This window comes from Gymnoscopelus braueri, assembly GCF_963280865.1.
Source record: "Gymnoscopelus braueri genome assembly, chromosome: 22".
Lineage (NCBI taxonomy): Eukaryota > Metazoa > Chordata > Actinopteri > Myctophiformes > Myctophidae > Gymnoscopelus > Gymnoscopelus braueri.
Genome location: NC_137624.1, coordinates 20,108,625 through 20,124,483, shown reverse-complemented (window position 1 = coordinate 20,124,483; position 15,859 = coordinate 20,108,625). Strand labels below are relative to the sequence as shown.

Sequence of the window (15,859 nt, the reverse complement as noted above, 5' to 3'; positions counted from 1 at the left end):
AATAAAAAGAAAGTGAATTGAATACTGTGCAGTTGTGTCTGTTTTGTTATCAATTTAATTAGATGATTTGTACATACACAAGTTTTTTTAAATCAGGTTTATTGAGATTTGAGAATCATCTGTGCACATGCGCTGTGTAAGGCAGCTTTGACACTACCCTGTGAAGTATACAATATCCTATAAGAAAAGTGCATTCGGATCAGTCGGGTAACTATAATTATAAACAAACAACATGTATTTACATATTACAGATTTTTGTCTTGAAAATTAAAGACTAATAAAATATAAAGAATTTGGAGCACCTATCTGTGATTCAAATAAAGGTATTTACAACAATAAACTGTCACATTGACTAGTTTGACAAAACAATTAACGAAATGATCACTTTTTATATTATTATCAGTTATACTTATTAGCTTGGTGATTCACTTGCATCAACAAAAAAACTATAATCTGTAATTTTACTTCATAAAACTTTGAAAACAGGCACTTTAATACAAATATAATTATATTAAATATTTTTAGAACATGGCACATTTCCCTTTATAACTGAGGCACAATTCATGATGTTGATCATATTTAACCATAAGTCTAGTTTAAAAAAGGCAGATTTTCTTTTCTTTCATTAGATTTCTTAGTGCTTATTGAGGTGAAATCTAGCAGATTGTGCCCATTCTTGCATAGGTGTGCAGTGATCAAAGAAAGAGAAATAAGGAGTGTCTTTTAAATACATTACAAACTAGAAGATGCATTACCCTGTCTCAGATGCTTCAAGAGGTTAAAAGACCTAACCTATTTTCAACCCTACATTCATATAATTGGTCCTCACTAATGCTCTTTATAAGATGGTACCATTTCTGTCTATATTCACTCTGTGTCTCAGAGGTGGGACGTGGACAGTTCTGAAACTCTAATGACATCATCAGTTTACTCCAATGACATCATCAGTGGTAACTTCAAACAAGATTGAAAATGGTTGATGTGCCCCTTTAAGGTTGGTTCTGTAGAAATGCCTACATAGAATCAGTCCAGTAGATTTTCTTCATACTGTAGAGGTATACACAGTGAAAATGATTTTAAATGATGCCTAACTTGCCACTTCTGTATACCATGGTAGCTGTTGCAGAAGACAAGTACACCCACCCTGAATATAGCCTGAGATGTTTTCAAATAATAAACAGTTGCAGCATTAGTATCAAGGTTGTGGATCAAGTATTTTCAGAGGTGGAACTTCTGCAATATTAACATTTACACCTCTGCTCATCTTTTTGAAACTTCTGGATTACTTTAGAAGTTCCCAGCACAGTACATACTGTACGTCATAATCCCTTTGTTCAAGATTTCAGCAATAAATGGCACCAAGCGGAAAGGCATTTGTTCCCACAGTGGATCATAAGTGGCTTCTGGTGGTATACCTTAAGGTTGTCATTTACTGGACTATTTATGCAACAACTTTCTGTTTCATCGTGGAGAGTTTTTCATTGAGGAATACTTCGATGTGAGGCCAAATCTTGTTGGTTTCTGTTCCAGAGAAGGTTTCCAGCACTCCTTTGCTCCTGCAAGGGAATATTAATACAGGGTTGAGAACAATAACAGTATTATTTTGTTGTCAATAACGATGTAAAATGTTTTAAGAAATATTTACCTTTTCCAAAGGTATATAACATATGTCACAGGGAAAATGGCATTCCAGGGAAATTGACAGGGGAGCGCTTGTTTTATAGGCACGGGGCGGTGCTGCGAGGCGGGGCTTTGATGCGAGGACGACGACCACAACAACAACATACTAACCAGGAAGCTACGCTAGGGGAACGCTGAAAATAAAATGGATAATATGAGAGAAATACTCAAGTAAAGTACGAATACCTCAAAATTGTACTTGAGTAAATCTACTTTGTTACTTTGCACCACTAGTACAAGCCTCAGTGGCGCACTTCGATAATCATTGGACTCCCCACCCACTACCACTGGGAGCCGGGGTTTGACTCCAGCTTGGGACATTACTTTTTCAAACAACCGCGGACTACTTTTTTTTCGCTGATAAAGTATAGTTTTGGACCATGACGGAAGGCGCTCCGACTTAGCAGACCTTGAGGCCGAGGAGTCGCGCCCGAGCGCCTCCAGGCGCGAGTGCCCGCGACGACCGGCCGATGGTCTGCTAGTCGACTTAAGCGCCGTCCGAGTTATGTACCGATAGGCACAGAATCGTAAATGATGTTGTGTGGGGACTGCGTTTGCCCCAAGTGCCACTCACTGCACTAACATAGCCCGCCAGGCCCGCCCCCTGGAGTGTGTGTGTGTGTGTGTGTGTGTGTGTGTGTGTGTATGTGTGTGTGTGTACACGCGCGCGTGTGCGCATGCGTGTGTGCGTGCTGGTTTGTGCATGCGTGCGTGTGTGGTGTGGGGCTCATGTCTGGCTTGCATTGCCCTCTAGCGTTGATTCTACAGAATTGCATGAGGGGCATGAAAACAAGCGTACCCCTTTCAATTTCCCTGGAATGCCATTTTCCCTGTAACATATACATGTGATATATAATGTAGTGTGGTTTAATACCAAAAATATTGAATAAGAAGTTACAGAAACACATTCTATTCTATGCCATTAGTAAGGAGTTTTTTTTATTTCCATTATTTCCTTGCTATCCTTCCGTTTCCAGTTATAAGGTCTGCCAAAGTCTTTGTTAAAAATAACCAGGCAATCACATCCTGCTGTGTAGACACTGAGTAATGTTATGCTGCCTAAGGGTCTGGAAATATAAACTATTAATGTTCATTCCAGTTGTGCATGTTTTTCATAAAAGTAGTGTTTAGTTTTTCATATAGAACACCCGTAGTGCTGGCCTGCCTTCTTGGACTGTTAAGCAACATTCCAGTCATCAGGCCAAAAGGAATGTGAACAAAGAGCCTGACCCAGGTTTGGAGAGCAACAAGATTACAATAATAGATTACAATAACCTATTACCTAGATTAAGGTGTTGCTGTTGAAAGAAACTGAAATAAAGTAGGAAGAATTCACACCATTTTGACCCTCCAATTAAACATAATGCTACTGTATATGAGGGAGGCAAAGTACAGTAGCAACCATAAAAGGGATAATAGCCTACTAATGGCTAGTTTATCATTCCCACAACACTTTCAGCTTGGGTTAATCAACAAAATCACATTTTCACAACTGTCAGCAGAAGTCAGGTATTGTGCTACAGTATATAAAGCTTAGTTTCGGTACTTGTAATAAGACAGGTAGTGATAAAACAGGCGCTTGTAATAATACAGGTAGTGATAAAACAGGCGCTCAGTGGGTGCCATTTGCCTTTGACTTTGACTTTACATGCACACTTATGCTGCAATGATATACTACCTGTAGTATTCTAAGACTGGCTCAGTCTGGTTTTCATAGGCCTTCAGTCTTCGTGTGACAGTGTCTGGGGTATCATCCTCCCTCTGTACCAAAGCCTCTCCTGTGTCATCGTCCAGACCCTAGGGAATACATACAAATAACTGAGAAGATCATGAAAGAACCATAGAAAATGAAGTACAGTAAATTGCATTAAAGTGACTAGGCACTCGGGTGGCACCACCGTGGAATCTAGGGGTTCGAATCCACTGCAGTACATCCGTTTGACTAAAAGTACACAATTGGCCCATGTTCTGGAAAGGGAAGTCGGGCGGGGAGGATGATCTTTGTTGCTGCACTAGCAACTCATACGGGATCGGGCGGCGCCTGTCAGTGTAGGTTCCTCACTGGCAGGTGAGCCAGTAGGCTACAACAGCAGAGGCAACACAGAAATGTGTGGGAAGGGTTATTGTCATAACAACTAAATTGGAAGAAAAAGGGCTACAAAATTATTGGCAACTCTAAAGACCTCAATTTTAGTGTACTGATTTAGTCATTCACTCCGTCTTCATCCTTGGAAAGCAATCTATTCATCTCTGAAAGACGTGGAGAAACCAGCCACAAATGTTAATGTAGTCCGATACAGTGTTCATAAACATCCTAAGTCTTGTGTGTCTAGTAACCAAAACCCAGCAGCACTGTGCCAGAGAAATGTAAACAATGTTCAAGAAAACAAAGCAGTCCTCTTCCAATCTGAAATGGAAAAAAATCAAGAGCGGTGACAAGGCAGATACAATGCCTATGCAGTAGTTCTAGTGTGCTGTTGTGTTTTTCCCCATAATATTTTAGCATGCAGGAGGCATCCGGGTGGCACAGTTCCTGCCACCCACAGTGGAGACTGGGGTTCGAATCCTCCACGGTGCATCCAGTTAGCCAGATGTTCCAAAGAACACAATGTTTGCGCGTGCAGAGGGCCATCTCTGTCACTGCACTAATTAGTGTAGTTGCCCCTAGGGGCAACACATTATAGTACTTAGGTGACTTTATTATTTCTATAGCAACCCTAAAACCTTGCTCCGCTACTCCTCCCACAATTTTGGAGGCACACGCATGAGTCATAAGTCAAATAGACCGGCTTGATCGGGAATCGACTGAAACGTCCAATCAACCCCAAATTTGAATAACATGTTGAGGGCGGTGGAATCAACGCAGTGGCAAAAGCAATTCCACTTTCACCAATAACATGAGTTTTGGGGGATTCATCCGCTCCGAATTACTTACACATGATCTCAGGATTGATGTGACAATGCTTGCAAAATTAGGCCTATTTCTTAAAAACAAAACGCCACATATCACAAATGCAGGATCCGATCAGCACCAAATTTGAATCGCATGTTGTATGGCCTACAACGCTATTCCACCCAGCATATTCCTTGGGTCCCGGCGGCCGTAGCCCACAACTCGTGTCGGGGCAATCACACGATGGCAGAGGCAACCATGCAAGGCACCAACCTGCTCATCAGGAGCAGTTAGGGGTTCAGTGTCTTGCTCAAGGACACAAAGCTAGGAGGATCCCAGGATCAAATCCAGAAACCTTCCGATTTCAAGGTGCACTGAAAAGAAGCGGCTGGCGACGTCATGTGTATCGGAGGAGACAAGATATCATTCATTCCCATGTTTGAGTTCATTCGTATGCAGTTTGTGGCCACAAACAAATTCAAATGTGGGAACGTGGTCAAAATATATATTTCTAAAACGGATAGTCCCAATCCTTGATTCTGATTGGCTAGTTTCCGTTTAGTAGCCCGGTAGCCCGGTAGCAAGGCGTGCGCATCCAACAGTGACCGTCGCTCGGCCGGCCTGGGCGCAAGAAACTGGTATTCAAGTCACAATTGACATTTATGTCATTTGTTCTTGTTTTTCCTTCTCTATGGCCACTTCGGGGCTCTGTAGTTTCCTGTTCTGAGCATAATGAGGAAAATTACTTTTACATTTCATGCAGTGAACAGGAACTGCAGTAGGCTACAGCAGCAACAAGTTCAATGTCCTTGCTTGACCATGGAGATTCTAGAATGAAATGTTTGACTACAAGGGAAGGTATTTAGACAGCAAAGTACCTCCCTCTGGATCCATCCAATCTTACAGACCAACAACACTCCGTCAGCAGTCTCTTGTTAGATATGCATATTGCATACAAATACAGTACACACTCATCATGCATACAATAGTTTTCTTGATGTTACGTGATGGTGTTTGGCCTATAAAAACGTATTTTTAGGGGTACGTATGTGGTAATTTGGGCATATACTACATGAATAATACATTTATGTGACAACTGCTGCTGAATGACACATACATGCACCAAGTTTTTAAGCCCATATTTGAAACCAGTTTGAACCCATGTGTGATGCGTTGTCTAATCCACAGGTTTTTAACTGATTATGAACCAGGGACCACCACCCTGACTGAGAATCAACCTGAGGACCACTGGTGTGTTGGGAGGGGTGATATGGGGGGGAAAGCTTGAAATTAAATAATGACTGTTAAGGGCTTAATTTAATTTGTTAATTCGAGGTGAATTAAATCAAGCCCTTAACAGTTATTATTTAACTGAGATGTGCTAGTGGTCCAGAGCTAAAAAACTCATGTTAACTGATTCATTGCAACTTATGTATGAGCGAGCAGACACATGTGGTTGATTATGGGCACATTTCCTAATAATGGTGACTCAACCAGGCAATCCGTTTCTAACACCCATTTCTGTGGAAGTTTTTGACATCCGACTTCCCAGTAACTGACAACATTGACGCATCATTATACGTCACCAGATCATTTACTGCACTGTTTCTCAACAAGTGGTCGATAAAATAAAATAAAATACAAATCTTCACTGTCCTACATAACTAAATGCATGGTCAGGGACCACATGCAATACCTTCACGGACCACCAGTGGTCCACGGACCACCAGTTGAAAACCCATGGTCTAATCTAATGGCTATGTTCCTTATTCAAACAGGGATGTGACACGCTCTGGTTAATAATTAACTATAAAAACAGAAGGTGTGATGCCGGGAGGGTCTGAGTTACTATGTTGGAAGAACCAACAGTCTAACTACAGGAATCTTAGTTAAACCAAGCTCATTTACAAAAGTAGCCAAACAGACATGTATAACTGTGCCCTTTTCACTCAAAAAAAGAAACTAGACAAAAACACAAAAATGTTCTGCTCCTGACTTACAATCTTCAATCATTCCTGTCATTTCAACTTTTGCATAAATAAAATTTTAGGCAACATTAATTAGAGAAATGCTCCTCAAAATCGTGGCGGGACAGATTGGTCTTCCTCTCAAACTGCAAGAGTAAGACATTGACTTTGGATTCTCATGGCAAAGTCTGGAGGTGGTATAATGTGTCTCTGTGTTCCCATCTCTATAAAGAAATATATTGCTGACCATATGACCAAAAAAACAATCTTACTTCTAGTGTTTGCTCTACTAACAATAAACTGACCATAACTAGCAAATAGCTTTACTGGTGTTTAACAGCATGCATGAGAGCAAAGGTCCCCACTTGAAATTCCCTAGCAAACATCTATAACTCACCCTTCCTTATCCTTGATCTGCAATCTGTTGCATTTCCCTCTGCTTCATATCACATCTGTCTGCAGCGGGTTCAAGCTCCTTTCTCTCTTCCCTGCTTTTTAATGTCATCTTTTCTCGTGCTGTTTCCCTGTACTCATCTAGGTCACTCTCTTCCGTCCTCTCTCATTCTATCTATCTTCCTCATCTCCTCTCACTGAGGACCATATTATAGTCTTTAGCTACTCTGAGATCAAGGACATTTAAGGCATTATAACTGCAACTTCTGTTTAGACTCCAATGAAAAAAGAGACAGGTGTGTAGAAGAGGGCCTGAAGGCATATATAGAACAAACAGACTACCGCACACTGTCTATACTCTAGACTCTAGTTCAAAATGTATTTGTGAGGAAAAACTTAAAAAGACCAAGGATGTATGGTAGCACTCACCAACTTTAAAAAAGATAATGGATTCACACCCTAAATATAATGTCTTTATCTGGTTTAAATGATAAAAGATATTTAAATAGAAAATATATATATATATTATTTTTATTATTAATTAGCCTCCACTCAAAAAAAGGAACTTGCTCTGATGAAAGGCTACACACTGAAACGCGTTAGTTGGAGAATTAAATAAAATGGTTAAATGAACTATACTGGTCTAGCATCTTTTATTTTGGAGTGCCACTGTTTTTTTTTATCATTTATCATTTTATTGTTTGTTTCAATCACAACTTGGTTATGCCAGATGAAGGTCTGAGGACCTGAAACGTTGTGTTTTTCTCTCTAATACGTTTTTTTAATTGCAAACATAAGAACCAAACAATACAAGGATGTAAATAGAAATAGCAGAAACCAATACTTAAATGTTTTTTTACCAACAATGTACCTACAGCAACTCTTGGCGGGTTGAAGTCCAAGTTGTAGACCCTGCCACTGGGCATGTGGATCCAGCGAGACGTCAGCCTCTGTTTGATGGTCTGGAAAGGCACATCCAGGTTGATTACTGTATCCACATTGTAGACATTGTCCAGGGCCTCTGCCTGGGATACTGTACGAGGGAAACCTGGTGAGAGACAAACAGATGGCCAAGTAGAGGAAAGACATTGAGAAACAGAGAGGAAAATCACGCAAGCAAGGTACATTCTGAAGTAGGCCTGTCACCATTATTACAGAATCAGAATCAGAATCCTCTTTATTGTCACATCACAGGTTTACTAATCTCTCAAGAACAGATTCTGCTCTGCGTTTGAATCTGTCGGGGGGGTTCGTCATATCGCGTACGCACTGGCCTACAAGTGGGCGTGCCTTCAGATCAGGAAGCAGGCCGCGCTTTACCCAATCAAATGTAGTGGGCGGGATTTACGTGTCCGTCGATCCTTCCCCACTCGAAACAAACCGAAACTAATTTAACAATAGCGTCCGTGGAGCAGACAAAACCTAACCTAAAGATATTCACATTTTAACTTGCTCTTTCATCATAGAAACAAGTGGGCTTATAACCAAAACAATCCATGTTCTCTGGGAGAAGTGGTGTTAGTGTTCCGTGGAGAAATATTGTTAGTGGGAATGAAAACATAGTCGCACCACCGGAAGTGAAAGGCTGAAGGCAGACCAAAACCCCGGTTTCCTTGCGCACGTGTGCTACAGTACGTCGACTTCCTCCCAGAGTAAAATTGTAAAAAACAGCAGAGGGTGCTGTTTTTCCTTTTTTATTTGGCGATGGGTTCCCAGATTGCAGGTTTACAGGTGTAACACAGAGGGTGAAATTTGTTTTTGTGCAAGCTCCATCGTTTGTGTTGTTTCCAGAAAGAGAAAGCAAAAAAAGAAGGCAAAGGAAAAGAATGAATCAAAAACAAAAGGCACATATTTTCAGAATGTACATGAGGTTAGACATAATCACCTAATCGCAATTATTTGAGATAATCGCAATTACTGTATTTGAGATAATTGCACATTTTTGGAATAATCGCCATAATCTTCATAATCGTTTTCATGCTGAAAAAAAGTTTTCACATTTTCAAAAATGTTCCCAAAATAGCAGAAATAGGTCGGCTATTTCCACTATTTTCAAAATATTTTGAAAAATTGTTACGTATGTTCGTAATTTCTTTATATATTTATAATCTTTGTCATATCTGCCCTGTGCTTTTTTTGTTTACAAAGCCTAAAAGGCAAACAGAAACTGAATTCTTATTCATATTTTCCAATATTCACTGCCAAAAATACAATTAGATCGTTAATTGCAATTATTTGTATGGTTATTAATCGTCACGTAAAATGTCATGATAATGACAGCCCTATTCTGAGGTGGAAGTGATACATAATATTGCCACGATTTGATTCACTACGAGACTGTCTCAGAGCAGTTTGAGTTGGAACCACAGACAGCTCTATATTCACTGCATTCCTGTGGGAGCAGACGAGCAATGATACAGTAGCCCTACAGTGTAGAGCTATCATTGCTCGTCGTGGCGTAGGGCCTACACCATTCTCCCTGGAGGACCAGGAGGCTATAAGATACTAGCATCTTACACTGAGTATGAAATGAGTAATGTTCTCCGAAACATTTCGCTTGAAAAGATGTTCTTACCATCCAACAACCAATCGGTCTGCTCCATAGCTCGCAGTTCACGCAGGATGAGACGAGAGATGACATCATCAGGTACCAGCTGACCCTGGTCAATGCAGGACTTCATCAACAGGCCCAGCTCTGAGACACACACACACACACACACACACACACACACACACACACACACACACACACACACACACACACACACACACACACACACACACACACACACACACACACACACACACACACACACACACACACACACACACACACACACACACACACACAGATAAATGGATACACGAATGGATAGATAGATCGATAGGGAGGATGAGAGAGACATTCAGAGAGCCTGAAGGACAGACAGAAAGAGAGGGAAATAAAAAAGAAAGATGTCAAACATGTTTTAAATATAAAAACGTGTTCTATTGTCCTGCCAACAGTTTGTGCACATGTGCACATTCCATGGTGCATCCTGCAGCGCTCGGTGGCGCAGTGGTTAAGTACCTGCCCACCACCACGGAGTCTATGGGTTCAAATCCGTCACGGTATATCCAGCTTTGTCGAGTTTCTGTCGAACACAATTGGCCCATGTTCGGGGGAGGGAGGCGGGAAAGGTGATATTTGTCACTGCATGTACTCCTACGGGCTAGGGTGTCCATACGGGAGAAAGACCTTTCCACTGTAAACGGTGTGACAAGAGTTTCAGTCGGTTAGGTGGCCTGAAGACGCAGCACCTGTCAGCAGGGAGTGTTGGGCAGAGGCGCCATGTCCTCCCGGTGGGGGCTCCTCACTGGCAGGTGAGCCAGTGGGGGACAACAGAAGTGTGCGGGGAGGAATGAATTGGCAGAACGACTAAATTGGGGAGGAAAAAGGGGCAAAAATTATTGGCTTTTCTAAATTGAAAAAGAAAGAAAAAAAGAGAAACAGAGTACGCTCCGATCATCTCATCAGCCAATAGCACCCAGTATCATTATTTTACAGTATAGTTTTTACTTTGTAATGTGTCCTTTTAAAGGCATAGCAGATTTTCCCTGTTTCCTCCGCCTTAATTGGTCTGTGTCCAGTGACTGAATGGAATTTCCTGAGCCACCATGGAGGCCCAGGCCCTCTTTCAAAGCAAGTGTCTCTGTGACACAGAACACTACGTAAAACGTATTGCTTGTGGATAGAACACTCAAATAGTAGACTCACCATCAGTCACAGGTTGAAAACAGAATTACCAAGTGTATTAAATGTAAACAAACAACTAAATAAGTGTATGTATTGTCTCACATCTACAATCTACACTAGTATATACTGTAGGTAGAACTCAAACAGAATGTTTTCTCAAACTATTGGAGATGTAGTTTTCTTTCTTTTTCTCTAAATACGAATAAGACATATGTAATGTTGAGGATATAAAAAAGAACATATACTGTAAGAGAGAATGGGCTGCTTTAGGACTTATGAGAGAGAAAGCGGACTCCTTTGCTTTGACCATACACAAGACCCAAACTGGGTGTTTAGCAAACAGAAGCCTGCATTGTTTCCAGGTTTCCACAAGCCGCAGCAATCCATTATAATTAAAGTGAAATGCACCATTCAATATTCAGCTTACACATAGCCTACCCACTTCTGAAACTCTTAACTCTACTACCAAATGAGCATAAATGCCTTTATAACCAGTGTAAGCAGTAGCCTGGGAAAATGAATGTGGAAAAAGTGGATTAGGCCAACCCATGTGCTCAGATTGCAGATCAAGGTTACAGTAACATCAAAGTGTCTTTAGTTTAGTTTGAACAAGGCATGTAGCCTGCAACTTCTAGGAGAGAGCTGCTCCCTGGTTTATACCAGTATAAACCAGGTTGCTCCCACATGTTTTTTACACAAAGTACATTATACAACGGTTCTACAAGCACTACTCATTGGTTAATAGTAAGTGACAACTGATTATGATTTGTTCGTTTATTTTGTCATTTAGCTAGTTCTGCCAACACGGATAGTTCCACAACCATACAGGGGCTGGTCATATGAACACTTCCCGAGGTTTACACTGAATTATCCATTCATCTTCCCCTTCCCTTATATCAATCATAATAGGCTAAATCTAGGTAGGCTATTTGTAAAAAATGTCCACATCAATGACAGTTTTGGTAACTTTATATTAGATATCCATGAAATGGAGATATGCAATTCTTTTTCTCCAGAGGTGGAAAAATAGTTACTGCTGCACTGCTTTTTTATGATAGTTTTCTTCCTTAGTTCTCCCAAATGTGACATTTTGCAGTTTTCCTATCTTGATCAAGATGTATTTGTTCTGAGGTTAAACCAAGGTAATTTGTAAGGATGGGGAGGGCCTCCCTTCAAGGTTCAGATAAGGTGCTGTTCTGTTTATAGTGTACACATGCTATAACACTATAACACACTCTAATGTCCTATATACCTTGACCTTGGCTAGCGAGAACATGCACATGCCCCCCCCCCACACACAATCACACAAACACACATATAGTGAGAAAGACACACACACGCACGCACACACACACACACACACACACACACACACACACACACACACACACATACACACACACACACACACACACACACACACGCACGCACGCACGCACGCACGCACGCAAGCACGCACGCACACACACACACACACACGAGCGCGCGCACACACACACACACACACACACACACACACACACACACACACACACACACACACACACACACACACACACACACACATTTTCAATGTTACCTGTCCTTAATAATGAACAATAAAATGTATTGAATTTGCCTTTTCTTTAACATCTGTGCAACTGTTGGATAAGGGTACCTATATGTCCTAGCCCTACAGATGCAACATTTAATGTGTAATAAGTGTTTAGATCTTTTGGGCTTGTGTATACATTTTATTCAAATTTCTGTGCAGCAGCATTTTCTGCAAGCCACTACAGAAAGATAAGGGAGGGGAAGTATTTGGTGGTTGGGTTGCTCTTCTTATCACAGTATCCCAGAAAAGAAACTATATTTAGCAATATGGGACTTTGTTCATTTTTCGAAGACTATTTCTTAGAAACACACACACACACACACACACACACACACACACACACACACACACACACACACACACACATAACCACAATGTTCAGAGCAACATCACATACATGTATAGATCAAACCACATCATGCATTAAGGTAACTGAGACACTTTGGCTTGCTAGCCACACTTCACATCACATACTGTATTACATATTGTATTACAGTATGTGATGATGACCCCATCCCATCCCATACATTTCGTACAGTCCCTAAAATGCATGCTTCATTTTACTTAAGTAAAAGTAAGTTCAGCCGACAATCTAAGTTGAGTCACTGGTCAGCTCACCTGTCTTGGCTGTGATGTTAGCCCTCAACAGATCTCCACTAGACAGGGGTTTCAGTCCAACACTCTTGGCTATGCGCGCAGACACCGTTCCTTTCCCTGAGCCGGGGGGTCCCATTATAACGGCTCGAAACAGCGATCGTAAAGCCATCTCCTGATTTTATCCTCCGAGCGTGTTTCGTTTACGTTTGAATCCCTATTAAAGTACGGTCCTGATCTGAGCATGAAATGTCCTTGTTATGGATGGATGGATGCTCAAGCAGGAGGTTGTTCATGCGTAGAGGCTACTACTATTGCTGCAGACACTTTTAATCCTGCTACGCAGTAACCATGAGAGAGTGGGCGCGTCTTCTGCAGCCTTGTAGCCCAGCTGGACCTTGAAAATATTCTTTCTTTCTTTTTTTTCTTACAGTGGTGTAAAGTAACTAAGTACATTTACTCAAGTACTGTAGTTAAGTAAAAACAAATTGGTATTTTTTTACTTTACTGGATTTCCAGTTTTTAGTACTTTTACTCACTCCACTACATCTCAGAGGCACATGTAGGCTACTTTTACTCCACTACAATTATTTGAAAACTTTACTAAAAAGTTACTAGGTCCTTTGTACATTTAGTTTATTATTACAAATGTTACCATGTTGTACATTTAGTTTATTATTACAAAACATACATTACCCACTTCAGCCCTATATACATTTCGACCATTTGAAAATAGCAGATCTACAAGCTCACAATGCCTGGCGGTGGGACTTATTGTGAACTTATAGATCTGCTATCTTTTAATATAAATATATAAAAGATGAGTACTTCTACTTTTGGTATTCTAAGTACATATATATTTTACTCAAGTGCATTCTGAATTCTTGTAACAAAGTATTTCTACATTGCAGTATTGATACTTTGCAAAAAATATAAAAAATGTGAGTAGGCTACCTCTGTTTCTATGAGCCCAGTGGAAACAGATGGAGGAGACGGTGCGTACAGTGAGGGCGAATGAGGACACGTTCCCTCTGGCACGTAGCGTACCGTAACCCCTGGCAACGCATAGATGACTGATTCTCTCAACTTTTTCCCAGCTAGTCATGAAAACATCACTGTCATCAGGGGCCAGTTGCACCACCTCACACTAAGTTCAAACTTAGCCTAGTTATAGCTTAAACACATTCAATCCGGAAAAGTGTCTCTGTCATTTTAGATTTCTTTGGCTATTTAAAAATAGCATATATACAAGCTCATAGCCAGCACTATGAGCTTGTAGATCTGCTATTTTTTGAAAAATCGTGAAAATGAGTGCAAATCTTTGAATATATATTTTAACAAGACCGGCACCGAGTGCCGCGCTATGAGCTTGTATATCTGCTATTTTTGAATAGCCAAAGAAATCTAAAAATGACACAGATACTTTCACGGCTAAATGGGTTAAATGGCTTTTTTAAAAGCCATTTAAGCATAGGCTAAGTTTGAACTTAGTGTGAGGTGGTGCAACTGGCCCCAGTGGTGTACAGTAACTTAGTACATTTACTCAAGCTGTAGTAGCTGTAACGATTATGTAATGCTCTAAGAGGTCTTCAACAGGGGGTCCGCGACCCCTAGGGGGTCCGCGGAGGTACTGCAGGGGGTCCGCGAATTTTTTTGATAAAAAAAATAACTTTAAAAAAACGTTATTTTTTTTCTTCAAAAATGTCAATATGTCTTTAAACATAACATGACATGAATAGCTTAGTATTGAATGCACAATAACATGGTATGTTTATACATATTTTGTAGAGAAAGAAAAGGTCTTTTTCACACCTACTGGGACAACCTGTGGGTAGGAGCAGCAGGCTCCAGGCAACCAATTTGTTCATGTTTATACATATAAAACACAATTTTATATATAAATATACGATATATGTGGTGGCCTACCCCCTACCCTACGAGGTAGGGGGTCCCTGCTCCATCACCCCATCAGTTTGGGGGTCCCTGGCCTGAAAAGGTTGAAGACCCTAATCGTTTTGGCAATAATCCCTCGACGAAATTTCAGTGGAAAACTGGAAAAAGGGCAGTGCAACAAAGTTCATTTACTCAAGTAGGTACTTTTACTGTACTTGAGTATTTCCAATTTTCAATACATTTACTTCTACTCCATTACATCTCAGAGGCAAATATTGTACTTTTACTCCACCACAATTATTTGAAAACATTAGAGTTTGTAGATTTTCTTTATTATTACAAAACATAGTCTAAACTAACCACTTCAGCCCTATATCAATTTTGGCCATTTGAAATCATGAGTACTTTCTACTTTTGGTACTTCAAGTACATTTTGATACCAATACTTTTGTACTTTTACTCAAGTAAATTATAACCACTGCTCTGTCCTGTTAGCTCTGTCCCAAAGATATCAAACGCACCCCATCTAGTGTATAGTTTAGGTAGTGCACTCAAATTACTGATACTCTCTGATCCTATGGCCCAGGAGGACAACCACGGTGTGGCGTGATCAGGGCTGCGATTGGCTGAAATGCTTTATATGACGTCACGTTAATGATAATGAAAATAATCAGACATGTCCCCTTTTATTTCCCCCCTTTTCCCATAATGTTTGTATTTAATTAGTCTTTTTATTGTGTGTCTCTGTGTTTTGTGTGTGTTTTGTTTATGTTCAAATTACCATATTTTAAAGAAGTATAATATAAAATGTAATCCACCTTCCTTGACTAGTGTAATTACACATTTTCTGAATGTAGTCTGAGCTGATTATATCTAGTTACTTATTTTCCTAAATCAGATTACATAACCATGATTACATGTAGTAATCATGTATTACATGCCCATGTAATTACATGTAGCCTATCATTTAAACACATCTTGTTTATACAACATAGCCTAAGCCTTGCATGAAATATATTTTTTTTATCTAATGGTTCCCTAGACTGTGTAGTTATATGACTTTAATAGTGAAACGTGAAGAAAAGATCATTTTAAGATAAATATAATAA

At 40.3% G+C, this 15,859-nt stretch overlaps 1 protein-coding gene across 1 annotated transcript; it reads right to left on the bottom strand.

Annotated features, from left to right (window-relative positions):
* Window positions 1–32: 32 nt before the first annotated feature.
* ak3 (adenylate kinase 3) lies at window positions 33–13,221 on the bottom strand. Its single transcript, XM_080419782.1, has 5 exons — window positions 12,882–13,221; window positions 9,509–9,628; window positions 7,809–7,981; window positions 3,359–3,477; window positions 33–1,556 (listed from the first exon to the last, which is right to left on the bottom strand). The coding sequence occupies exons 1-5, from the start codon at window positions 13,027–13,029 to the stop codon at window positions 1,442–1,444; spliced, it is 675 nt and encodes a 224-aa protein (XP_080275908.1). The 5' UTR covers window positions 13,030–13,221; the 3' UTR covers window positions 33–1,441.
* Window positions 13,222–15,859: the final 2,638 nt, after the last annotated feature.